General features: G+C 39.0%; 1 protein-coding gene across 7 annotated transcripts in view; it reads right to left on the bottom strand.

Annotated features, from left to right (window-relative positions):
• Positions 1-103: 103 nt before the first annotated feature.
• The window catches only part of EGF (epidermal growth factor), a 61,070-nt gene continuing 33,373 nt past the window's right edge, over positions 104-27,800 (bottom strand). The window contains exons 13-25 of one of the 7 annotated variants that reach the window (XM_030492045.1): positions 26,655-26,759; positions 24,615-24,838; positions 21,613-21,780; positions 20,715-20,864; positions 20,110-20,259; positions 19,275-19,391; positions 18,126-18,251; positions 16,197-16,316; positions 14,093-14,243; positions 11,261-11,425; positions 7,630-7,732; positions 4,474-4,576; positions 104-2,965 (exon numbers count right to left, since the gene is read on the bottom strand). In XM_030492045.1, the coding sequence (XP_030347905.1) occupies positions 2,742-2,965; positions 4,474-4,576; positions 7,630-7,732; positions 11,261-11,425; positions 14,093-14,243; positions 16,197-16,316; positions 18,126-18,251; positions 19,275-19,391; positions 20,110-20,259; positions 20,715-20,864; positions 21,613-21,780; positions 24,615-24,838; positions 26,655-26,759 (1,906 nt within the window). In that variant the 3' untranslated portion in view covers positions 104-2,741. Of the gene's footprint in view, positions 7,750-11,260; positions 11,426-14,092; positions 14,244-16,196; positions 16,317-18,125; positions 18,252-19,274; positions 19,392-20,109; positions 20,260-20,714; positions 20,865-21,612; positions 21,781-24,614; positions 24,839-26,654; positions 26,760-27,800 lie in introns of all 7 variants that reach the window. The other 6 variants (XM_030492048.1, XM_030492047.1, XR_003992245.2 and 3 more) reach the window with 6 other exon arrangements.

The following is a 27,800-nucleotide window of genomic DNA, read 5'->3' as shown; positions in this document are numbered from 1 at the left end:
CTGTGGCTTTATGAAACCAATGAAGCTATCAACAAACATGACATGGGTTAACTGAAACCGGAATTTTGCATTCTCTTCTTTTAAAACAAGAGGGACACGAGGGACCTTTTTTTCTGTTTTATTTTATAAATCAATAGCTTTATAAACATACAAATAAACCAAATATATTATATTTGTGTTGAAATATCATTTCAAGGTTTTACACTAAAGACTATTTTGAGTTTAAAGCTGAGTTTAGGAAATGTTTAAAACTCAAAGCACTCTAATTACAAAAACATATCACCTTGATTTTTCCTATCTTATTCTGTAAAGAATACTATCAAAATTAAAATTAGATCCTTAGACAGAAGGAAAGCAAAGTAAACAAAACATGGAGTAGGATATGAAACTAATTTGTAAGGAGTCTGAAACATCTTTGTTTAGACCAGATTCAAAGTTACAAACCTTTATTTCTTTTGATCAGGGAAACTTCCAATTAAATGTTTGACTGTCATTCAACACCATACTTCGATTTTAAGCAAAAAATTATATTTCACCACAGATAATCAGAGTGCAGGGATCAAAGTAATGTTACTGTCTAGCTCTCATGGGAATAAAATGCTTTACTGAATCAGGATCTTTATAGCTGGTCTCTCTTCCCGTCAAAACACACAAGATCAGTCATGAACTGTGAAAGACCAAGAAATCCACACTAGAAGCTTTCAACAATGTTAATGAAATTAGTATTATTATACTGAACTTAAGATCAAATCTACCAAATACCAATGGTTCTGCCTTCTCCTGAACACAGGTTAGTATGCCAACTCTCCTGAATCACTTCTTTTTCCATGGAAGTACCCTTGTTGCCATTCACACAATAGAATGCATCTTATTATAGAATCATAGAATAGTTTGGGTTGGAAGGGACCTTAAAAGGTCATCTAGTATAACCCCCCTTCAATGAACAGGGAAATAAATCTTCATTGCTACTAATTCAAAATAACCTCCAGCAATGCCAACTTTACAAGTTTATTCTGAAATCAGAACTGAATTGACTAGAAAACAGACTCAGCAATTCAGAACCACCGGCAAAAATAATTCTAGAAGATTAATAAGTAACAACTCTACACAACAGAGCATTATAATTTTTGTAATTCGGACACCTTGGGCTCAATGTTCTTGCCGTTTTCGCTAAAACAAATCAGTACTGACTCTACAAAGTTCCTCAAGTGTGTAACTGTTTTGGACAAGAGGTAAGAACCTTTCAATAGTCTTGCCCATCCTGGTCTACAGAGCTGGTAAGCAAATGACAACATCCCATACATCCCATACCTTCCTGGCTCTAAAAAAACTCTAAAAAAAACAACAAAAGAATTGTGTGGTAAACAAACAGATTAATAACATTTGCCACTATTATCCAGCTAATGACTTACAAGGAACATTAATGGTGGGCACCTGTAGTGAAGTTTAAAGAAGATGTCTGATAGCTACAGTAGGAGGCTTCAAAGACAGAGGACTGAAAGATCCCCTACAATGAAATTATAGTTAGTAATCTAACTGATTTCCAGATATCTTCCAAAATATTCTGAAAATAGACTTAGAAAGTCAAGACCAGTGGTGAAAATCACTTGATACAATAAACAGTTAAGCCACAATCCTGTATATAACAGAGCTTTATAAGTTAGTTCTTACTAAATAACTGGGAGGGAACTGTAGCTGTTAGAAAGCCAGTTACAAGAAAAATTGGCGTTGTTTTCCAGTTGTTCCCATGGATTTTATCTGGCAGCACAAAACAGTTAGGTGGAAGTCAGTCCAAAGTGAGGTGTTTTTCTGTTTGTCCTACTCCTCCTGTTCTGTTGGACCAGCAACTGGCTGCATTTCTTTCCCCACACTAAGCCCTATACAATGTACCGGGGCTTGCTGCCAGACACACTTCTCTGAGGCAAGGACAGCTCCAGCATGTTTCCTTGCAGGGCTGCAAGCAGACTCAGGCCCACTGCCTCAGCCCAGAAACAATCCTGAAATGCTCTAAAGGACCAGTATGGACTGGAAAATTAAATGGAAGAATCACCTTTCCCCTCAAATGTTACCTCTCACTTCATAGACATGACCGCCATTAACATCATATGCTCACAAACAATCCTCCAGCCCACCAAACCTGAGAAATACAAGATCCCATTTGGTGCTCACTTAGAGAAGAGGATCCAAGAATATCTCTGGTGAAGTCCAAGAAGTTACACTGGCCTGAAAACAGAACTGGAGGAGGCTTACAGTGTCCATGAACAATATTGTAATAAAGATTCTTTTTTAACTTATTTTCCTGCATCATCTTCCATTCTAGTTTCTCTGCAGTTGTCCTTGTGGACCGTTATCTAGGCAATTTCTGGACTCTGTGTATGTGCAAAGTCCACTACGTGCAACAAACTCCATTAGAAAATACTTTGAAATGCCACCCACTTGTCAGTTTTCCCATCAGTGTCCTTTTAGCAGACAGCTAATGAAGTTAGCAGCAGTGGCCCTTAAAGTGATAGTTAATAGAGTACTCATTGCTAATACGTTGCTCACAGTAATTCTTCCAAGCAGAGGTGACAGGGAAGGAGTGGCAAGGACTTCTCTGTTCTGTTATGATTTGTGGGTTGTCGTCTGTTTTTTTCCTAAAGCAGATTTGAACAAAAAAAAAAGGGTTGCTTCAGTGTTTAATGAGTTTCCATTCTCTATTGACTTCATCCTTCCTCCTTTTCCCACTCAGACCCAGGCTGCTTCTAGTCTGGCTGCATCAGCAGGCTTGCTGTGGCAAGCTCACAGGGCTCCCTTTCCAGCAGGGGCTTCGGGTGGATACTCCAGGGAGCCTGAGGAGAGTCCCTTTCTGGTCCTATGGGCTGATGTGATTTCTCACCAACAGGAACCTCTTGGTGACAACCTTGTTCTTTCTCCTCTTCTGCCAAAGTCTCTGCTGCTTTGTCATATGTTATAGGCTGTTCTTCCACTGGAAAAAATGCATATGTATTACTAAAAGCCATTTGAAAAGCTTCACAACAACTATGCTAAAAGAAAGATAATAGTAGCTTTGAAAGAGGAAATCTATGACAGGAAACACAGAATTGGATTCTGTTAATTACAAAACCAACTCATGTCAAAAGAACAAAAAAACACGCAAAGTCAAGACCTTGTTTCAGATTTTCAGAAATTTCCTACACATATTTCATGTTTAAATCTTTTAATACCTAAGAATACAAAAAAGCATGCCTGTGACAAGAAGACTCACCTGCCTGGCAAAAATAAAGCCCCTGCTCCAAAGTCTAAAGAACTTAGAATTATTCACTCATGGTATAAGAACTTTCTTTAACATGTTAGAAAAGACATCAGATTATTTATCAGTCTTGAGTCTAAAATGGTTGAACCACTTTTCCAATTTTCAATTAGGAAAAAATTGGACACCTGTCATGGGAAATTTCTATTCCAATAACGCATCTGATAAAACTATAAATGAAAACAGAGCCTCCTAATGGGAAACATCAGACTTCCATCACTGGACAATACAGTTCTACACATGTTCACAATATTAATCCAACCAAGTAAATGCAAAGCATATTTTCTACTGATGAATATAGTGACTTCTAAAGACAGGATGGGCAATTTTGAACATCTTGCAAGATGCCTGTCCATTTCAGTATTCTCAAACATCTATCTTTGCATATTTTTAAATTACTGATGCAACCTTGATTCTCCAGTTCCTGACTTCTGTAGTTGAGAGGTATATATGGTAAATAAGACACATGCTTAAGGATATCAGTCTTTCTCCATTCGTTCTCGTGATCTGAGCAATTAGGAGATTCAGTTGCCATCTATAAGGCAGCATTTCCTAAAACTCAGAGTGGTCCAGCAGGTAACCTGTGGACAATGGAATCCTGTTGTGTACCTCTGTGCTGCCTGCTACCTTTGCACCAGGGATGGGAGGTACATCTCTGTTATTCATCTCCTCTTTTTTTAAGCACCAAACAATCCCTAAGCAGACAAACACTTTGTTTAACACAAAAAGCAGAACTGTAGTTGCTGCTGCAGGGCAAAAGGTTTCTGGGCAGACCTGGAGTCCTCACACCATTTCAGTAATCCTGCCTGAATGAATGAATAAGAGCAAGTCAAAGTATGTCATTCCACAGATGTACATTCCCCACCAGTATGATGGGGATAACTTGCTATGAAGCAAACCTGTGAAGTTCTGTATAAGTGCAAAAATATATTATTACTATCCCAAGAAGCATCTGTCCTCTTAAGAGTGTGAAAGCACTGTTGTAGTGTAATTTCTCATGAATAATCTGCAAAATGAAGGATTGAATGGCCTCTTCACAGCAATATAAACATAGTTTCTGCTGTGCATAGCAGCTTTAAACAGGCCAGAAATATAATTTTGATTTCGCTGTCTCCTCTATCAGCCACTGCTCCTGCTGGTACAAAGTTGAGGAGAGATCTAATAAGGAAGGAAATCCTACTCACCATATTCTGAAGGACAGGCAGGATGAGGATCTGCTGTCTCACACTCAATTAGATCAACCGCTCTAGTCTCCAGAGAACTGTTACACTCCTTAACAACCGCAAACTGTAAATGCATACAATATGCACAAAATATACAGAGCCTAAATAATAGAAAATGAACTGGTTTTCTGAAACCCAAGGGGCAAACTAGAAGGTCCACACACTCTAACCACAACAGAGGGAAAAAGGTCATCCTGGCTTCTGAGGTGACCCTTCCCGTGCAGATAATTAAACATTTGAGTTGATGACAGCCCCAGTCTTTCTTTGGGAAGTGCAGAGTCCCAGTCTAGTAAAGAGAACAACCATTTTCTTGCCTTGCAAATCAACCTTTCCAGATGTAAGAGCAAAAGTTCATGAAAATCAACCCTCTCCATAGCACTGAGGGCTGCTTTTAATGTGTTAGAGACCTGCAGTCAGACAGCAAGAAACCCTGTCAGGCACAGGGAAGGAAATGCTTTTTGGCTCTCAGCACCACCTGTGGGGTGCGGTGCTATCATCCCATGGTGACAGTGGAAGCGATTCCTCGAAAGCAGAAGACAGGACTCTCTGGGGGATCAGGTTGAAGAGATCAGGAGGAAAACAGAAAAAAACTCAAAGGTAGAGGAAAGCAATGTGAAGCACTATGCTGAAATAGCATAGAGGGAAAGAGGGGATGTTGAAAGAGCAGAGACAGGGAAGAAAAGAAGCATCTATAAATAAGATGTTCCAACAGAAGTACTGACAGATTCAGTGGTCCAGGTGGGTAATTGGTGGATTTATGTGGATAGATCACAGATGTAGCAGGTGTGACTATTTAGGCTTCAGTTCATTTACATAAAATCTGTAGTCTTACAGCTGCTAACCCACATGTGACAGACCCCCAGAGGAGATTCAGCTACACACAGTTCTGCAAAATATCTTTGACTGTGCAAAACAGAACCCTTGCTGGGTGAAACATCTCAGGATAGAATCAAAATTCAGACAAGTGCAGAAGTTTACCAAGAATTATATATCCCTAGGACAAACCTAGCCTGGCTTATGCAACTCTAATACGAATGTGAAAAAATACCCAGGCTTACCGTTAGCTAAATATAGCCTCACCTGAAAGCACAGAAGGAAAAAGTGAAAGACACTTGGACAATTTATAGGTATAGTTTCAGTATCACAATACCTAGCATTTGGTATGCGTGATAGCATAAAAGGTCATTACCCACTACATTAACCTAGATGGGCAAGAACAAAGAAATCCTTGCACTCCCTCGCTGCAGCCTCACAAATGAGCATTTGGGTTACAAAATGAGTGAGTTTCATGAGCTCTTTACAGCTATTTACACATCATCCAGTCCCCATATGAAGTCCTTCATTAGGATTATTAATGCTGGGTAAATCAACAGCACCCAAAAATCTATTTCAGTACCTTAAGAGTTGAGGAGCTATAGAGTTTTCTATCCCTGATGTAGCATGATCTCCCTTTTTTTTTTTTTTTTTAAAGCTCCCCAGTAATCCACTTGAAATGAACAGTAGAAAAGAACAACTTCCTGCTGCTTTTTGGCAACTCAACAGTTTCTATCCTGAGTGCATGCATGCATGAAGTCCCAGTGAACTTAACACTCAAAGGCTACATCAGCACAGAGAAAATCACATGCATGAAACCACAGGAATCTATTGATGTGTAAGCAGCAATAATTAGCAAGAGTCGGTGATTTCTTCTGCCAGCCTGCAACAAGCCATTTGCAATAAATTACATCATTAATGTATTTGATGTCTCCCAGTGCAAGAATGCATGGTGAAATTTAACAAAAGTGTGTAATAGATGAGTAGGTTGGATTTATTTTTGTTGATTCAGTCCATTGCTTAGCTGCTTAATTACTCCTATGTTCAGCAAAAATGTCATTGACCACTAGCATTAACCGGGGGGACAACAGCAGGTGGGGACAGAGCTGATGATCTGCAGGCCTCCTAGAGCAGTGCTCCCAGGCAACAAGCTGTTCTCATTCCCAACAAATGTTTCTGATTTTCCTAGCCTCAGTTATTTTGCAAGCTGTGTTTTTTGTCTCTGCTGTGAACAAATGATGGCATCGCCACAATTCAGCACATTTGATGACCAATACCTGGAGGAACTGTGGCTAAAGGTCCACAAGAGTATGCTGTTGACCAGCTAAGAAACAATATATCCTAACCAGGGTCAAGTCAATTCAGTATTCTTAATACATGTTTGATACTGTGTTTCAGTGCCTATGCACTAACAAATCCTGCCAGACACTATCTAAACCATGGGCATAACTGTACTTGTTTTGGAGAGTCTATGCTAATGTGATGATACCTGGACAAGTATGGTGATACCTGCATTACAGCAGCTTATTCGGAGCTGAACGATATGTGTGTGCAGACAAGCTCTCAGGGTAAGTCATGCCATTCTGAGAAAGGAGTCTCAGGCCTGGCACATATGCCAGTTACATCACCTTTGCACACTTCAAGTTTCAATTGCAATCCACCCAGCAGTGTAATGTCCTTTTAATACCAGTGAGAATCAGGTCCTTAGATCAGATCTTATGGGACCAAATTCTCTGATGCAACTCCAAAAATGACAACAGAAACAGGCCAGTACAAACAGATCATGATGGCATTTCTACCTACACCAGTGAAAAATTAGTATTTTATATTCCCTTCCAAACTGCCCAATAACATTCTGGTTGTTTTTCTTTACAAAGTAGTAGCCTCTAATACAAAAACATCTAATTTCATCAGCCCCCAAAATAAAGTTCAACATTTCATGTAGCGCATACTTGGCTTCCAAGAAGCCTTTTTTATGGAGGGCATACTTTCCTGTGAAAATAACTCTGTGATATGCCATGTCATCACATTGCCATTTCCTTAATTTAGAACACAGTTCCCCAACTGTTGTTTTCAAAGCTAACAATAACACTGGCTAATGGTTGCAATACATCCAGGCAGCTGTGAACTCTGAGGGATAACAATGAGGTAAGATGAACTAGGGTTCACAGCAAAGCACTTGATGACTCTAGCAGTTATTTAATATATTTAAGATGTGAATTATTTGATAGTTAATCTCAAGTGGATCCCTAACACTCTTTGATCCTTCCTGCTTCCCTCTCCACTCCACATTAATATAGTTACCCGAGACTTGTTGCTAGTAGCTGTCACGTTCTCATTGTCAGCATGGCTGCTGGCATCTCTTATCGCTTCTGCATAGAGATTCTTCTTATACAAGTTTTGACTTCTGCAACAGAACAAAATCTGAAACAAATTATTTTGCTTTGGGAGGAACAGATTCTGCTTCCTTTCACACATTATTCTATGGGTATTTACAGAAGGGACATATAATTTGTTTTCCTTCATTGATTTGAAAGAGTGTATTATTGTCAATTACTGCACAGTGGTTAAAACAAGCAGCTTGTCAGAAACAGAAGTCAGTAAGAAGTGAACAAATGTTTGTTCTAATGTGCCATTTGTAAAGGGTAATTTATTAGAAAAGAAAAATAGGCCTCATAATTTTAACTATCCCCTTCCATTTTCTTATATTATTCTATTTTTAATACATTCCTTTTATAAAGATTCAGGTTTCAGCCACTACAATGAACATTGCTTGAGTGAAGCCCAGAAATAAAAATCTGACTTTATTTTTGGACACCATTGATATAGCTACAATTATGAAAGTCGCTGCTGCATTCATCTGCATCATTTACCGGGGGGGGGGGGGGGGGGAGGGGATCACAACCAAAAACCAAACCCAGAAATTACTATAAAATAAACAAACTGAAAGCCACAAAAACTTGGAATTAAGACATTTCCAGGAAAAAGTATGACCAACAGAATTAATTCAAGGGGAAAAAAAGCCAAGAGTACTATCTGGAATGGGAAAAGGAAACAAATAATCAGCCCTAAGTGGCTAGTTCCATATATTCAAAAATTGGTATTTTAAAATTGGTCTTAAATTCGTATTTTTGCAGTTAAACAGCAATTGCTTACGAGGCACTATTAAAAGCCCATACAGACCCCAACATAGAAAACATGGTCATAAGAAAAAGAACTCATTTACACTGGTTGAACTTCAAATAAGTATGTTTTTACTGACTTTACATACATGTTTTTTTCTTCTCCTAGACATCAACTAATAAAATTAATGTTACGCTCTTCAAATTCGAGAAGTCTCAAGTTGTAAAATTCTCTCACTTGAGCTATTTGAAATGAAATTTAATAGACATGTACCAAAGAAAATAGGAATTTTCTTTTTATTTCTGCATCACATTCATATACTAACTGGAAGAGTACATATGCTGCAATTACCATATGTTGTTCCAGCCATGACAATACAGTGTAAAGAACATTTGCTTTTTGCTATAAATGAGAAAGACCTGTCTCAATCATGGATTTTCTCCCCAGATTCTCTATAACATCTTCCTATTGCCTCCAGTAGAGGATAAGACTGGGACTACTCATCTGAATTCACATAGGTGTCAGATCTGAGTATATATCCACAGAGCAGAAGGCTGGGAAATTAGTCCATTTTGAATTTTCCTGACACAGTGGCAAGGCTGCTGTTCATTTTTTGTCATCTGGATGTGCCCATTCTGCATTGCAGCTCATAGTGCTGACAAAACTCAAGCCTATTACTTAAAATCCATTGCACAGATCTCACACACAGGCACAGGCCTCAGCTGGATGCCCTGCTCAAGAGGATCGCTAATTCTACATCTTACTTTATAGCATGCAGAGTAACAGATGCCAGATGGACTTGGCAGGCACAGGAGTCTTCATGTGCAACTAAGCACAAGCAGACAAGGCAGTGAAATTTAGTGGAGAAAGCAGGGGGAGGAGGCCAAGAATCTCTCATTCCTAATCCTACTTTTTTTTTTTTTTTTTTTTTTTTTTGCATGGCTTTGGCCAATTGAGGTAGAGGGATAGTTTAAATCTGTGATTCAGATTTTATTTTGTTTTTGTTGGAAAAGAGTTGTTTCCTTGCTTCCCAAAGATAGGAAACTTGACATATTATATAGTCAGACTACATTAACCTAACATTAAGATTAACACAATGCTCTTCAGCAGACTACAGTCATTGAGAAACCAAACACAATACTCGTATTCTTGGCCTCCAGTTCACACATTTTTCAAACTGGCAGGTGTAGATCTCCAACTTCATTTCCTCCAATTAAAATGAGATAGGCATCTCTATTTTACAGGGGGAGGAACAGGACTATTACAGACTTAATCAGTACCTTTCAAAATACAGTAGATTATGTGAAAAAGCTGTATAGCAATTTCAACCCAAATGCTGGTTTTTAGACTCCAGATAAATAGGGATTTTAGGTCAGTGGTTTCATTTTGATCTAGTTATTCTAGTAACAGCTGCAGTACAATTTCAGTCAAGCATGTAATTGAAAACTTGTTGAGATAAATAGTTATATTGATCAAAAGTATTTGGCAAGAAAGAAGGGTAAATCAGGGAGAAATGACAAAAAAGAGAGAAACAGAAGAGAATGTATATCTTCACACCATCAACCCAGCCATATTCTGGCTATTTTTCATGACAGTTTGTATGATATATATGGGAAATATAAGATTCTAATGATTTGTCTATTCTGTATGTATCATTCCACTGATTAGCTTCTGAATCCCAGATCATTAGAACAAGCCAGGTTGCACTTAGCTTTAATTCAGGATCCCTACCATTAGTTAATAGAAAATAAATGTGGCAGCTTCTCTACTTTATGGACTAAATATGCTAGAACCACTAAATAAGAATGGAAAAAAATTAGCTTCCATATTTAACTTCTTTTGTAGCTTAACTTTTTATGCCTAGGAGAGTCTAATTTTAAATTAACCTAAACAACAAACAAAACCCCTGCACATGGAGGGCAGGTCAGCATCATTCAGTAGGAGACTCTTGATTCGGCTGTTATCTGGCTTTTTGTTTGTTTACTCAAAAATATAAATATGCATTTAAACAAGAGCCTTTAATAACAGTTATTTGCCAAGGTCATGGCCAAAAACCTCTAGCTTATTAAATGCTGAATACTTTCCAGTCTAAGGCACATGGATGACATTTAATTTCACATCAGACTGGGTTCTCAAATGGTGACTGTAGGGATTCTTTTTTGCCATGAAAAGAATTCCAAACCTGCGCAATTAATTACGGCCATGGAAAATGCCAGAGAGTACTTTTACAACAGATGTGCTTTAGGCTCACATCCCTGATTTTATTCTTTCTACTGCAAGGAAAACTGCTTTCACATTCATTCCTGAATGCATCATTGTGGAAGTTTGGTATTGGAAGGTTAGTAAGCTGCTTTTCTTTATGGCAAGGACACTTTCTGGTGTAATGCTACACTGAAAGGGAAACAAAACCAAACTAGGGGGTAGCTAGCAGAGAAGAGCCAAACCCTGCCATGCCAATTTCAGACATCTAGAGCTCTTAAGAGAAATCAAGGAAGAAGTAAATAGCATGCTCCTGAATTCTCTCATCAATACAAATTATTCCTTCTCTTCAAACCTAATAAGATCTATTCTTCTTCTCCCTAGACACATCACTCACTAACGCCAGTGTGAGTATTGTAGGCAAGAGACATGCCAGATCTTTCTGCATTAGTCATAGATCCGATTACTGATAAGCAAAAGAGTAGCAAGGATGATATGGTGATTTCCACCAGCTGAGGACCAGCTCATGTTCTTCACCATGAGCCTTCTGCGAAAGTCAGCAGAACCTCAGTCCCTGTGGTAGGCATTCACAGCGTGTGTTTGGAAGCACTACCTGTGGCAGTAGGCAGCCAGGGACCCCAGCAGGAGCAGGAGGACCAGCCCTGCTACGCACACGGTGATGGTGATATTCCGCATCTTCACCCGCTCGGCATGCTGCTGTTCCCACCACTCCAGGTCACTGAACTGGCACCGCTCCCCAACGTAGCCTGTCACACAGCTGCCAAAGGGAAGTGAGCATGCTTTGTAACTGGTGGCAGAGGAAAAACCCCAGATCATCACTTCAGTCACCTTGTGCATTGATTGACCATTGGCAACCACTAGAGAAATATCTGGTTGAATTTAGTAGTGGTGAAGACAAAATCACTTTAAAGGAATGGCTGTCAAAACCTGTAGAATTCAATATTAAAAGGCTTCTTTTAATGTAAAACTACTGAATCACCTATAGAACTATACAGAGATATTGTAATTTCCAGATTCCAATGGGTAACAAATAGAAAAAAATAATTAGTGATTAGTGTTTCTGTAAGATTTTCCATTTAACTGTTTCCAACAGCAAACGACTTAATTGTGTTTTCAGAATGATTTGGTTAAGGGAATAAAATTTTAATCTGAATCCTTACTTTAAAATAAAAGACGAATGAAAGTGATTTAAAAAAAAAAACTCTTGTATGGGATTAGAAATATCTTCATAATTAAGTTTTAATACAAGCTTCTTCTGTAGGCAGTTTTTGTTTATTTGTTTGGGTTTACCAAACATGTTGGGTTTTAACCCAGCATAAAAATATCTTATCAGTCCATGAAACCCTCAAATCAGAATTACTAGAAAGTGAGAAATATATCAAAAATAATCTTAGCCTAGTTTTACTGTTCAAGGTGAGAGACATAAAAAAGGAAATAACAAACATAAAAAATGAACAGTATACTCAATTCATAACAATCTCTCTACAAAATAGGCTTAAATCCTTCTCACAATTATCAGTGTAGTTTTACTCAAGTCAAGAGAGTTAATCAAATGAGCAAAAGAAGCAGGAGTTGACCTGCAGCAGCTTTCACCTAATGTTCTGAAAACACTATATCAGCATTCATTATTAAATCAGGCACAAGCACTCATTCTGTCACAAATTGGAATACCTATATTTTGGAGGACAGAAAAATGTTAATTTTTTAATGTAAGATCACAATAAATTCCAAACAAACTAGAAGATTACTTTGTAGTGTATGAACTTTTAGTAATTAAAATACGAATCTCATTTGGTATGTGATTTTTGCTGGATAACATTTCTCCATGACTTCGTTTTGGTATTTAAAGTATTACAGCCTACATGAATGAATGCTGCCATCTAGTGAGAATTCAGCACTGCGAGAATTCAGCAAAGTCCACACATATCCTGGCTCCCAAGAATCTGGCTAAACACGGCTGCTCCTTAATTTTTTAAACGGCTTGCATTCCCGTGGCTAAGGAATACATACATTTGGTTTCTTATTATGCACTAACACGTAGCAAATAAAAGAAAAAAGATGTGATCCAATTTGAAAGTTCTGCAGTTGTAGACTCTTAAGCTTCAATAGGAGAAACTCAAAGAGGAGGGAAAAGTTTTCAATGCCTCTAAAATTGACTCTAAAAACTTACAACAAATACCAGAGATGACCCTGAGTCCATCTCCAGTAATGGCTTTCTCCAAGGGCTTTGCTGAGTTTAGGAAATCCACAGCAAAAAACACCCACTTTATTCCCATGTATGTACATGAGATGATACATTCTTTTCATATGCCTGCTGGTACAGAGGTCTGTAAGCAGAGGAGAACAATCATATTTAAAAATAAGGAAGCCTAGGATTTGACAGTGCTTGCAGGAATGGGCTGGTACAGAGGTTCCTGCACTGCAGTACAAGGAAGATTTGAGGGAATGGTGGGTCAAAGAAACCCTTCAGCAATAAAGTTTGCTCTCCTCACTCCAGAGTTATACCAGAGCCATTCAAATTTCCAAGACATAGAGGGAGATTTTCCTACAAAGGAACAGCATTCATCTCCTGCACAGGTCCTCCCTTACCAGGTGAGACCCCAGGGGATGGAGCAGGCATTGGATTTGCCCCACTGTAATTACTTTTATGCTTGATTTTAAAGAAAGATTTCAAATATAATCAACTTATACACTTAAACACCAGCACTAATGGTTTCATGGCACTTGGCTGTCACACTGGCAGGCCAAGGCTGACTTCTGGAGATATGAGATTCTCTTTGCTTTTACCAGTAACTGCATTTGGGGAAGCAGGAATGAGGCTTCATAGAAATATTTACAGGAGGAAGGAGGCCTCATTTTTGAGGTCTTATTGATATGCTCTCCCTGTTTTTAAGAGGACCATTATGTGGTACCCTTTCTGGCAGGGACCAAAACTCTTCAAACTGTAAGGGAAGATGCTAACACCAGACTTCTCCTCCCTGGTCCCAGTCAGAGAAGGCAAGAGAATCTCAAAGGTCCTCTTCCATCCCAGTGAGTGGTGGGATGAAAAGCTGGATGAATATATGAACAGCAAGGCCAACAAGGAGGTAGAAGTCATCACTATACATACAGGAGAGACAGCAATCACCTCATTCATAAAGTCATGAGCTCTAAGTCACTTCACAACTTATCTCACATTTCCAAAGCAAAGAATCAAGTGCTTAGGGGACAAATCCAATCCTATTATTAATTGCAATGGGTGTGAATGGATTGATCATTTACAGAAACTTACAGTTATCACTTACAGAAAAGAGCAGAGTCTGATGATAATTGCTAGCATGAGTGATGAACAGATAATTTATGGACAAACACTTCACTGTCTACACTCAACTGAGCCCTAAAGATACCATTCATCAGCACAGACAATATAAGTTTCTGTACTTACTTGCAGGCATAGTCTTGTAGATCAGAAACATAGTTGCACGCTCCACCATGGAGGCAGTATGACTCGTATGAAGGAGGACATCCTACAATATCACCTTGCACAGGGACTGTAGAGTATTCATTGCTGACAACAGTGGGGGTGGCAGTAGATTCTGAAACACAGGATTTCACAAGGACATCTCAAACTTTTGGCCACATCTTATGAAAGAGTTTCAGAACTTCGAGGAAAGTAGGTATAATTCTCTAATTTTGATCAATTACTTGTGGTTTACTCCTTTGTTTATGTTGCTTATCTAATTTAGGCACACACAACTTTAGATCAAAATACTAAACATGCTTGATTCTAGATTTGCAATGAAAGACTCACAGATGTTGACTGCATTCTGTCTATTTAAGATGTGTGAGTACACCTCTGAAGAAAAACTTCACTGGCTGCCTAGTTACTTAGGCTTAACTGATTTTTTGCAACTTATGCAGCTTTAGGGTATGGTAAATCTCTACCATGCATAAAGTACCAGAGTCAGATGTACAGGTGAAGGGTGACTGTATTTCACGCACTTGGATCTCAAACTAAAAGTTTCCACATGCAACTTGTTCTTATGCAAATTATTTCTACTCTGCTGCCATCCAGTTGATTACATCTGTGTGCGACTGTAGATTACATTTTTTATTCTTTCAAGCTCAGGTACAGACAACAGCATCACTAGGGAAGTAGGGAACTCTATTGACCCAATTCTGAATTGCACAGTGTCATTTATATAGATATCCAGAGTAGTTTTAAAGGTACCTCTAATATCTTTGCACAGAATGACCTACAGTTCAGACATGCCCTTACAGAAAAGAAGCACTTTTTTTTGTCTTCTTTGATGCTATAGCAAATCTATAGGTCAGAATCAAACATCTACACAGCAAAGAATTTCTGGCAGTATGGTTGAGCAGAAATGCACCTAATCACTCTCATACATTTTATGGGATCAGTTTTATGACTCACACCAGTTTTATTGCAACATGACCTTCAGTGACATTTGTTTTTTAAAATTTCATTTGCAGGAGAACTGCCATGGCAAAAAGCCTGAGTGGAAAGGGATGAATGATTTTACTGAACTGCAGGTGTGACTGCATTCTACAAAGGAAATTTCAACTTGCTAAAAGAGCTTATTAGGCAAATAACTAAAACAGTGTGTTAAAACCCTTGAAGACATGGAATCAGACTTACAGCTGAGGGACCTAGAAGGCATTACTTCCAAGTCATGCATCATTTAAAATCATCATCAATTAAAATCAATTCAAGTGTCCCGAGTGACACTTGCAGCTACTGAAAGTTTAACTAACTGAAAAGGAGATGGGGATCCTCACAGGGGTTCGACTTTAAAAAAAACATTATTTCCTTCTGGTTTTCTGCAGAAACAGATCTGCTACAATCGCAATGCCATTTCATCATCACACAGTCTGGAGATCTTTACTCCAGATCTGGAGCAAAATTCATCCCGGTGAAGAGGGCCAGTATGGAGTAAGGTGATAAGTTACTCAGTTCCATGCTTTCAGAGAATGTTGCCACCACACCGAGGCCCTAAAATGAGGGTCAGATAAGTCACTAGTGGTGAATTTTTAGCAGCTCTCATCTGGTAACCAGATTTTCTAAAGAGTTTCAGAACCCTTTTGAAAAATTAGCCACTTGATCTGAAAGTCTATCTTATTCTGAAGAATTAAATGGGACTTAAATTATATGCAGTTCTTGTGCTAGCCTTCTGCAAAGGGAAAGAAGGCACAGAGAGTTTGAAAAATGACACAGACTGAAACCACCTTCAAAAATGTTACCTCCAGGGATCACTTCTCTTGAAGTAAAGGCTGTTAGGTAGATGCGTCATCACATTTGACAGTAAAAATTAGCATTGAAGCTTAATGTAGATATTTCCAAACTAAACTCAAATGTGGTCTCCTTAGTCCACCTCAGAACAGCCTCCTAAAGTAATGCTAAATGGATCCACAAGCTGCCCGTTGTCACTATACAGGGTTTCCTTAATTTTCAGGTATAACAATTTATCCAAGAGCACAGTTCTTAGTTAAGGGCCATTTCATTTTAATTGCTCACTCTATTTACTCACTGCAACTGATGCCAGTTCTAGAAGCACCATCAGCACACGAGCAAGTGAAGTTTCCTTCTGTATTTGTGCAGGTTACATTCTCTCCACAGGTGTGGGACCCCATCTTGCACTCATCAATATCTGTCACCCAAACAGTCTGCAGTTAGAAGAACGAAATGCCTCAGAGCATCAGTTAAAAGGGCAGCAGTTGCAGCATTGCAACCTCCTGGCACTGGGGGAAACATTAAAGACCTTCCTTCTGCATACATAAATGTAACAGAAAAGCAACCAGCGTATTTCCTATGCCAAGTAATCACACCCTTCCCAGCCTCTCAGAGCATGCTATGCTGCTGCAGAAGCTCTCCACAGGGAGAAGGAAGGAAAGGCTTCCCCATAAACCGTAATAAATGTAGTAGAGTTGAAGAGAAGACTTAATCTGTACTAGATATATTCTCCTGGCATTGCTAGTTATAGCTGGCACCCCAGATGAGTACTAGAGTACTGTCAGTTGACATTCTTGCATTAAGACAGCAGAAAGGTTTGGGAGTGGAAAGTTGCATTTTTAAAAGCAAAAATACGGGAACAAAACTGTTGCAGCATATTCAAAAAAATGTGATTTCAACAACACAATATGAACTTATCTTGTACCATCTCTGGATGTACTGACACATCTCTGCATGCTGTGTATGCAATGCAGGTGTCTAAAACTGAAGTACAAAATCGCTTACCAGTTTCTGGGTTTTATAGTATATTTCAAGTCATCAAGCTTGAAAAAACAGAATTAGTTTCGATTCTGTTTACATCATAACAACATTGCATCGTTTATAAAATGCTGTGAAAACATATCTTACCATATTCTGGACTTAAGGACTTCAGAAAGATAATGGACTGTTCTTCAATAATAGTGATCAGTACCACAATCATTCTAACCAAGTAATTAGAGTATAGACAGTGAGAGCCCAGGGCTGCCTGGCGACATGCCTTGTAGGTGGTGCTGGGACAGCAAGAGGAGCTTGTCACTTCTGTCTGCATTTGCAAACATCCTCAAAGACATGAGCTCTGGATCTCTGACCACTGTAGGCAGAATGCATTCTTGAACCTCCTGCCTCTGATACTTTTCACACCCTGCTCATAATAATGATACTGTTCTTAATTTTCCAGTCATACTTATCTGTGCCAAACAACAAAAGTCCAGTAAAGACTATGTAAAAATTGGGTCAGGTTTAATGGGCTTTGAATTAGGCTGTAAAGGAAAAAGGAAAGAGAAAAGAACAAGAGAAGCCAAGAGTCTCATAAATCTCTGAACAAACTGGGGAGAAAGCTTCCTGTTCCTTGATACTTACAGCTAAAATGGATTAAAAAATTATAAACTGCAGTGAATGAACTAAAGACCCGGCATTAGAGCTGGATGGAAAAATCAGTGGGTCTGATTATTAACAAGACTCTAAACGTACTCAAGTTGTCAGTGCCACACCTTGAACCTCATGCCTATTAAACAGACTGGGAATTATTTGATGAGTATTATGACACGCTCAATACCTGCTTTCGTTTATATTCATGGCAACGATTTCCAATAAAGCTCTACTGCTTCACCTCCACTTCTCTCCTCCTCTTTGTTCTTCCTCTCTCTTCTGCTATAGCTACTAAAAAGAGTGCAAACACTGAGAGGAGGTATCCACTGACAACTACAGGCTTTGCATATTGATCAGTTGCTGAGGTTGCCACAGTTGAGGCAAGAAGGAAAGAATCAAAAAGTAAGAAATTATAAATGGCTAGAGGAGCCACTGTTAGACCCATGCCCCTATCAGATTTTTCAAAAAGAAGCTGAACAGCTTCTATGACAGCTTCACAGCTTGATGGAAGGCTAGCACAAATCATAAGACATGTCATTTGCTCATTCATCCTGCCCCAACCTTCCAGACACAGCACAGTCCTCACACATGCCCATACCGTAGCAATGGACTCCATCTCCAATGTAGCCCTCCAGGCATTTACAGACGTAGCCCCCTTCAATATTGATACAGACTGAAACATTTCGATTACAGTGGTCCATATTTAAGGCACACTCATCAACATCTGTGAGACAAAACAGGGAGGTGGGACACATGGATCGGGAAACCATAAGGTAAATCGATACAAAGAAATGTCTACATTATGAATCTCCTTCAGACTATGCTCTCACTTGTCATTTATGCAACTGAAGCAAATGGGAAGACAAGGGCTTCTCTTGGTATGAAATTTGATGGGAATGTTCTAAAGAGCCTAAGACAGTCAAGCAGCCACTTTCGTCTGGAGACCTAGAGGTTCCACAAATACTGCTTGCTTAAAAAAACCCCACCATTTGAAGGGAATAATCCTATTCAAAACTAGCTTTATATTCTAAAACCCTACTTAGAGAGAAACTTTGTTCTGAGAAAGAACACATAAGCTTAAAAAAGATTAAAAAGTACCACAAAGAAAAAAAAATTATACCCATTTCACCTTCCTTTTTTTTTTTTTCTCCTTTCCATAGCGACATAGACTCCTTTGAGTCTCCATGTTTAGGCACCAAATGGTAAATTGTTCTGTTTCTAATGCCTTCCTGTCTTTGCCTTTACGAGAGAACAAAGCTTCCATCTATGTAATATGCAAGTCAAAATACTTAAAGACCACTCTAAGCCACAGGTTGTCTGAGTCTCTTTCTGGTGCTAGAAAGGAACAAGAACAGCACTTTTATATAAACATTACATCAGGAATACTAATTTTAAGAGATTCCTTACTACATACTTCTAAATTATACATTAACTATCATGTCTATGGACTGAGCTTTTATTATTAGGCAGTTTTTACAAATAAATACATTATGCCTTTATTCTCATTATCCCCATTATTACTTGTTAATAGCATTAACACTCATGGCTCAGGGGAACATAAAGCATGTGATAATTAGCCATTCCATCTCACGTGCTCTTTGATTATCATCCCTTTCAAAACAAGCAATACCATTGACCTTTCTGTGACGGCTCATGCAGAAGAGCTGCCAACGTGAGAAAAGATAGGTTTTCTTCCTCTCCCTCAATCAACAGTTTTCCAGAAGGTTGTATTAATATATTTTGTTACCATAGCATGATTTCCCCTTCCTGGTAAATCCTTTCAAACACTGGCACGCAGCACCATCTTCCAGCAAAACACACTCTGCATTGGCATAACATTCTAGTGCTGAGCAATCATCTTGATCTATTGCATAAACAAAATGAATAAAACCACCAATAGATGCATGTGGACAGATCAAATAATGTACTGCATATATATTATAAAAAAAGAAACCAAAACCAACCCAATCCCCCACCGAAAAAAACCAAACAAAACCAAAACCACCAAAAAGCACCAAAAGCAACAAACAAAAACCAAACCAATGAACCAAAAAGCTAAGAAGAAAACCAGAACATACAAAGTTTGAAACTTGGCTTTCTAGGGTTAATGATGACAAGTCAGTACAATCAGTAGGGCTGTTGTCTTTGTCTAGATAGAGATGAAGTTTCATTTAGTACCAAGATTTCTGAATACTGTATACAAAACCTGTTGTATAATTTAATGGTCTTGTGTTGTCAAACATATGAGGAATTTAGTGGTTTTACTGAGATTTTGTTCTGAGGAACTTAATATATTCATAAACTCTAAGGGAGAGACTTTCACAAGTGTTCCAAATTAAAAATGTTTGTTCTCTAGACCTGGACAATATCAAGTTCTGTTGAAGGAACATGGAGACAAACAGACTGAAAAGCTGTCCTACCTGGCATAATTGCATAGACCCAACTTCTTGTAGGAGGGTTAAGAGCATGAATGTCACAGTCTTGACACTGTGCCTTTCTTCCTTTAAGGCCTATGATTTTTTTCTGTTCTATAAACCTATTCAGAGCCTTACAGTAAATAGAAGAAAGTCATCAGATTCTACCTGATACCATGATTTCAGCCATCAAAAAAATGCCAATGTTCTGCCTTTCCCCACTGTCTGTATCCTTGAATATCCCACTGGTTTTTGTTCTCTGGAGCAAGGTCTCTGGCATTGGCACTGGCACTACCTCCTCGTCCACAGAGACACTTCCTAAAAAGACAAGAAAAAAGTGACACAAACCATTTAAATCTATTGAACTAACTTTCTGATTTTCCATCACTTGTCTACTTTGCAATAACTATAGTAATTTCCTTTTAAAATAAACATCAGTATCCTTCCAGACTAGCCTGTTTCTGGTCTCAAATTATTCCTAAAACCACTCGCTGGTGGGTTTTCTCAAACAAAAAAGACAGGAAATGCAACTCATTGCTCACAATACTTGCCAGCACTGCACACATCTCTTACTGCTAATACGCCAAGGGAAAAATTACAATGGTCAGAAAACATGTTATTGTCCCAAGTCAACACCCCAGTGTTTTCATCCTTCAGAGAAACCATCATTTGTTATGTAGACCAAGGTGAATATTTTTCAATGCTGTCAGGATCTTCAAGGGTTTGGGGAGGAGGGAGGAGTGTCTTTTTATTTTGGAACTGGAGGAATGTACCTGCTGTTGTGTTGGAAGCATCCAGAGCATGACAGGTTTTTCCATCTTGAGTTTTCTCAAATCCTGGATGGCACATGCAATGGGCAACTCCAAAATTGTTTTCACAGATCTGATCACAGCCTCCATTCTCATAAAGGCAAGGATTTGCCCCTAATGCAGAAAAACAAGTTACTTAACAAGCTGCTTCTGGTCTCAGCATGTCCTTTTCACTGAGCAGAGTTGAAGCAGTTGGAAAAAGAATAAGGACTGACAAAAATGAGAACTTTTTTTTTTTTATTAAAAAAAAGGTGCATATAGTAAAGCACAAATATTCTCACCTAGCCTATGGCAGGAAGCAGATTCACATACTCTGTATCTAATAAATACATCACTTTTTTTTTTTAATTTACTTTGCTATTTCTCCTTTAATATTTAGAGTCCTGACATTCCCTGAAAGATCATTACGAGGGCATAGGGAACCTGTGATTACCTTCTCTCAATCCTGGCCTATTGAATTACTTTTTTCTGTTTTCAGGGAGATTGCTCCAAACAGAAAATCAAATTATTTGATCCAAAACTAATAAATCTTACAAAATCTTTCTCCGTGTCATTTGTTATTATTTGTATGTGTGAGGGCTGCTAATAAATGAGGATAAATAGGAATTAGAAGACTATGTTAGCCTCATGGCAATTGATCAGCATCTATTCTTGGGCATGATCATAAATATACAAGATCTGTTAGCATTCCTGGGACACATGCCCAGATGATGTTTTCAATAAATGCCAGTCTTACTATGCAAGGCCTTTTAAAGCACCTATTTCTGAGAAGATAATCCTCTCCCTAAGGACATGTATTCTACTGATATCAGTGAACAAGAGGAGGCTGGAAGGGAATGACTGCGTAATTTTTGCAGTATACCTGGTTTCGCCAAAGGATGAACTACAACCATTGATGATGGTCTCAGCATGCTGCCTCGAAGACGTACCCTGTTTTGGCCGGTCTTCTTGTCCACCCTCATTAGTGATGGCCTAGCCCAGTCAGAAAACCAAAGATGATCCTCGAACACTGCTACATCAAAAGGGTGGCCTACAAAGAAATCAGATTTCTCATTTCCACATCTGTAGAACACACACAAGAAATCATGTAAACAAAAGCAGTATCTGCCTACAGGTCCACTTCTAACACAGTGGCATAGCCATAGCCACTTCTCCACTTCGATGTCTCATGAGGAAGGATAAGTGTCCATGAATGATGGACCATGCGCATGTGTTATTTATGTTCTTAGTAGAAGAGGCTATGACACTTGCCTGACTCAGTACAATCTCTATACTCCTGGTGACCGCCAACCAGATCAAGTTCACAAGATGCTTCTACCTCAGACTCATCATTTCTTGAAGCAGCATTGGAACCAGCCTTGCAGAAGTGGAGTGGCTCCCTTCTCTGCCAGTAAGTGGCCCAGCAGGGAGTTGCTGAGGTACACAGCTCCTTGTGCAGTCTTCACATAGCAGTGAGAAGAGGAGCTCATGGCATGTATCATCCTGCAAAAGTGTACCGGCAGAGGGCAGCCTGGGAGCTACAGACACTGTAGCCACTGACTCATGGTAGGACGGTAAAGCCACTGTGTGACCTCAGCAACTACCAGAAGTACACACAAGTGCAATACAGTAGTCCACAAGTATATATAAACATGCACAGGTATTCACTAGCCAATACTTCACAGTGCAAAATTCAAGAGGGGAATCAATTTTCCTCACTTCAGCCAACTAGCAGCAGTAGGCTGTAGCTAGTTATCCATTGTCTGTTAGCCAACTAACAGTAACAGCTAATGCAATCCACGGAATGCAATAGAGCATTCACGTAGCTTCCTTTCTTTTCACAGATTACAACAGGAACCTCAGAGAAGGAGTATGTGTTAGTATATCTTAAATACACATCACAAACAAACTGAAAAAACCCGCTCCTACATCAGAAAAATTCCACAACACTCTTTGAATGTCACCACTTGTCTTCGGCTGTTAAATTGAAGAGCATAGTGTTATTCTGTTAGGACTTCACTACCTAGGCTGAACCATGCTTGGTGGAGTGTGGTTCTTAGTTTTTCTTTCCATGAAATTTGAGCACTAGCGCAGGATCTAGATAATGTCCCCATCCTCACAATTTTAGGATCTATAGCATGCACTATCAACAAAAAGCCCCCCACTTTGACAAGCAATTCCTTAACATCTTAACTTAGAAATATATTAAAGATTAAAAACAAAAGTGTAGTGTCATCAATGGAGATAGCAGGATCAGGAAAAATAATAACCACATGAATCCTTTCCACAAGAGTGCAAACCCAACCCACTGCACCAACAAAAGGAATGGTTGTGGTGTTCATTGCCTTAGGTGGGTTGTTACAGGCTGTTTTACTTACAGCCGAAAACAGGGTTAGTGAAAGGGCAGGAATAATTTTAATTATTTTGCATGCAGCTATACTGAATGAATTCTCAGTATCGGGGCACTAGAGGGAGCTGCTGTGATAAAAAAAAAAAAAAAATCATCTTAAATGCCTATGAAGAGATACCACCTTCCTGTCCTGCAGTGCACAGCTGTCCAAGGACAGAAGCCGAATTCTGGTCTCACTAACAGCATTGGCAAAACATCAGGATATCAAGTCTCCCTGCCTTTCTAAATTAATACCCCTACAGGTCTGTACTTTCTTTCTTTCTTTCTATACAGGTGTTGATGTCCTTTTCTCACACTTCCAAACAGCCATACCACTGCTCCAAGCCCATCTCCTTTCCTACACCCTGTGTTTCTCCAGTGCTCCTAGCTCTTCTCCTCTGTCTTCTCCCCAGATGACACTGTCTCATTCCTTGTGGAGGAAAACAGTGAAACTTTCAACTGGCTTCAGGGTCCTCCTTTGCACCTCAGTTTCAAGGTGAGCATACAGCAGAATATGCACAGCAGGGGAAAAGAGAGGAATACTGGGAAGTCACTCTGCCCAGGCCTTTTGATGTCTTATGAACTGCAGAACACTGCTTGTTTCAATACTTCACTCTGCTCATCTTCAAACAAGTGGGAGGGTATCTGGCTTAGGAGATGAATGCAAACTTTCCCAGAGCACAGACTAGAGCAGCTGCTGCTTAACAGAGTAATCATAAAGTCTTTACACATAGCAATCATGATATTGAGCCAAGAGTCCTCATTCTACCTAAGTCTTGTATACACACCAACAAAATGGTCCACAGAAAGATATCATGCACAAAGGGAATTGTCCTCTCCAGAAACTAATTTGCCACGTACAAGATTCTTATACACATGGTTTACTTTAGATGTGGTACAGCATCAGTTCCTCATTGTTGATACTTCTGCTTTCTTACTCCAGAAAAACACAGTTACTTGTCACAAATAGAAATCTCAGCCATAATAACTACCAGCATATTCCATGAATCAGTTTTCCATTCAGTGTCTATTGTGTATTTAGAGTCATCTCAGTGTTCAACACTGTGAAGATGCAGGTTTGTTGCTCAAAGACCTTAACAGCCAAGATTAATTTTCTTCCAGCTTATGTAAGTATAACTCACTGGTGTAATAAACACAGCAAAACCTGAATTACACTAAGCAGCCATGCACGGAACAAGCGAACCGCATTTAAAAATTTTTTTCTTTCCATTTTACTGTGAAGGCCGAAAAGTTGTCTGTAGAATGCAAAGTGGCAGATTAGTAAAAGCAGAGAGTGTTAGAAGAGTGTTCTTTTGCTAAAATGAATAGAAGTCAACTGGGTTACAGGATGAAGAACTAATTGATGCCATTAACCTCAACACAGAGTTGCATGGGATATACAGCACAGCCACTGGCTGGTAATTCACATGCACATATGCAGATACACAGGCACACTGACAAGCAGCAGTAGGTAATTATCAACCCCAAAGCCTTACCTACATCATTCTGTGCAAGAATTCGACGACCAGAACCATCCAGGTTTGCACTCTCAACCACGGACTTCTTAGCATCACACCAGTATACCTTGTCAGCTAAGTAGTCAAGAGCTATTCCACTGGGCCACACCAGACCAGTGCTGGCTATAACCTGGCGATCAATGCCTTCTAATGAAGAGCTGTCAATCTGGGGATTGACCCCCATGTCAGTCCAGAATAATCTCCTTTAGAAAACAAAATGCATACAGGAAGTCAGTAAGTAAATGTTTGTCCTCCTCTCCATGGAGTTCTTTCAAAGCAGAAAGGTCAGATCAGAGCAATATAGGCCTGAGGCACATGAGAAAAATTGCATGCTTCAAGCAAATATATTGTCTGCTAATCTTTTCACACTTGCCATAAGACTCCAGATGATTACACTGGGATTTATGCAGAATCCTCACTCTGTTTGTTGGCACAAAACCTTTGAACAACAATTCCTGCTTAAGCTAATTGCCAGCTCTTTATATCTGTTTTTGTGTCTTCCACATGACTGCTGATAGCAGTTTAGCAAACCCAGACAAGACAAGACGATGCATTAGCCCCCCTTGTCTAAACAAGGGTGTAGCAATGAATAAATGGCACCAAAACTACTCACCACCAATGGAAAACAAGCAAGAGTCCTCAGGGCTTTTTTGTGGTTTTATTTTGATTTTTTAATTATTTTTTTGGTTGTGGGTTTTTTGATGTTGTTTTTTAATAAACCAGTATCAGGCCCAGCCTCTTTTCTTCTTTTCATAAAATCATGATTCTCAGGGTCTCCTTCTAGGGGACTAGTGTTGCTGGCTGAGTACATATCATTTTTCAATGAACACACAGTGCTTGATGGCAGCTCAATATGGTGATAGCCAAAACCACAAATTACTTCTAAAGTTTGGACTCCAGTCTTCCCAGGCAGCAGCTGCCTCTGCCAGGTTTGCTGAAATCACCCACATATTCACTTAGCTCTATTTACATAAGCAGTTTTGCTGCAGCTAATGCAAGGACCAGTATTTTCAATAGCTTTAGTTGTGTTTCAGATCCCACTTCAATACTGACTTTACAGTTATGGACATTGCTATAATGCCTGTTCCTCCCTTCACCTTTAACTTTTTAATAACAAAGGTTTTAATGATGTTTTCCCCTCCCTTTCCCCTTGTAGGATAGCTTTGCCTCTGCCAATAATTCTAATAAACAAATCTCCCTGAACCTACCTGTTCTTAAATGTTTTCCTGTAGAATGTCTCTATCGCATTCAGCCTCTACTGAAAGAAGTTCTTTCAAGTCTTTTATATTTCCAGAGTGGAGCTAACAAAACACCCTCCCCAGCTCCTCTTTATTCCTTGATTTATCAGTACTTAGTTATAGCAGGATATGAGTATTAAAAAAAAAAAAAAAAAAAAAAGAAAGGAAAAGAAAAAAGCCCAACAGATTTAAAACCATGCTACTACAGGCATATCGACTGAAATCCATGGCGCTTTGCCATTCATTAATGCCAAGAGTTTAAACATCCCAAACTCCTGTGATCATCTCAGCACTAGGTAAGAAGATATAAGGTGCATTTAAATCAGCAAACCTCCACAAACCTCCACAACAGTAAATTTGGTTTAGTTTTCTCAAAAACTGGAACATGGCCAAAAAATCCTTTGTAAGAACCATTGGTTTAAATAATTTAAAAACTACATTCTTCACATCAATAGATACAGAACCATCAAAGTTTGTAGTGTGGTGCTTACAACTGTCAGGGTAATTTCAGTTGCTTGTGTGTTTCTTTAGCTTAAACTGCATACAATATCTTTTAATGCTTCTGGTATTTTTTTTAAATCCATAGGAGAAGTGAACACATCCCAACTCACAAAAGAAACCCAGCAATAAAACACTGCAGTTCACACAACTCTGCAAGACAATGACTATGATAACATGAGGCCGGGGCACTTTTAGGCTGCCAAAAGGGCAAGGCTGGCATGCTCATTTTTAAGAAACCTCCCCAAGTATGACACAATTGACCACATTTATCACTCCTTACTTAGCAAATGGGTGAACGGCAATCCCTTGGGGCTGGGAGATATCCTCCCAGATGATCATTTTTCTTTGCATTCCATTCAGATTGCTCCTTTCAATGCATGCCTTCCTGCAACACACAGAGCACTGTTAGGTCCTCCCTGCTATCTTGCTAATTACCTAACGTACTAAGTTTTCACATTGGTTTAGTTTAGCACAAAAACTGTAATAAATAACTTTCCAAGGAGAGGAAATAATCCTGCTGATGTGGGTTGTCTAGTAGTTTTATCAACAAGTAATTCATGTCACGGCTTCATTATCTGGGCCAGATGATAAAATACCTGCTGCTCTGCAGGATACATGAAGTTCTCCTTCTTTGGGCAGATAATGAGTTGGAATTGTGATTGCTGACAGATAAATATTAGCTTTAAAGGGAGTCAGGTGGAAAACTATCTCCTAATTGAATGGCATTATCAAAAGTATGACGAATTTTTAAAATAGCACTTTTACATAACATTTTTCATTCAGAAATAGCCAAGCATTTTACTGATTTTATCTATTTTACAGGAAAGAATGAAGCTAACGTCCGTATGATAAAAAAGACTCATAAAATCTATGGCAGAGTCAAGTACAGAATATATATTGCCAGTCTCCCAATCCAACTTTTTTTCAGAAAACTGTACTTATTGCTACAAGCTTCACCTTTTCAAACAAATATGAGGTTCTACTTGAAAGCAAGCCTACAGCCTTCCATACCTTTCTGAACCTGCAAAGAAAGGCTGCACAAAGATGGAAGGAGAAATATATTTGTGCAAATGTGGAATACAAATAAATGCAGAAGGAAATGGCAGATTAAAAATTCACAGCTTCACCCTTGACTCTTCTTTTACAGAGACAAGCACCACAATTTCCCATTTCAGAAGAAGCACTGGCATGTTTATCCAGGAGCACAATCACGTAGACAAGATTATATCTTATAGCAAGGAAGTGGACTAGCAGCATATCTAAAAGTGAGAAGGAGTGTGATCTGGACATTCAATCCAGCTTTTTATTGACTAATAAATGGTGAGTCATACTGAAACATGATGACCGCTATTCAAGGAGCCTTCATTATGTGTTCTGATCTCACACTGCCTTTTCACCAAAGGTCAATTTTGTTTCTCTCTGTATG

Source organism: Strigops habroptila, chromosome 7 (assembly GCF_004027225.2).
Source record: "Strigops habroptila isolate Jane chromosome 7, bStrHab1.2.pri, whole genome shotgun sequence".
NCBI classification, from domain to species: Eukaryota; Metazoa; Chordata; class Aves; order Psittaciformes; family Psittacidae; genus Strigops; species Strigops habroptila.
The sequence above is the reverse complement of the archived record's forward strand: the minus strand, read 5'-3'. Positions and strand labels throughout refer to the sequence as shown.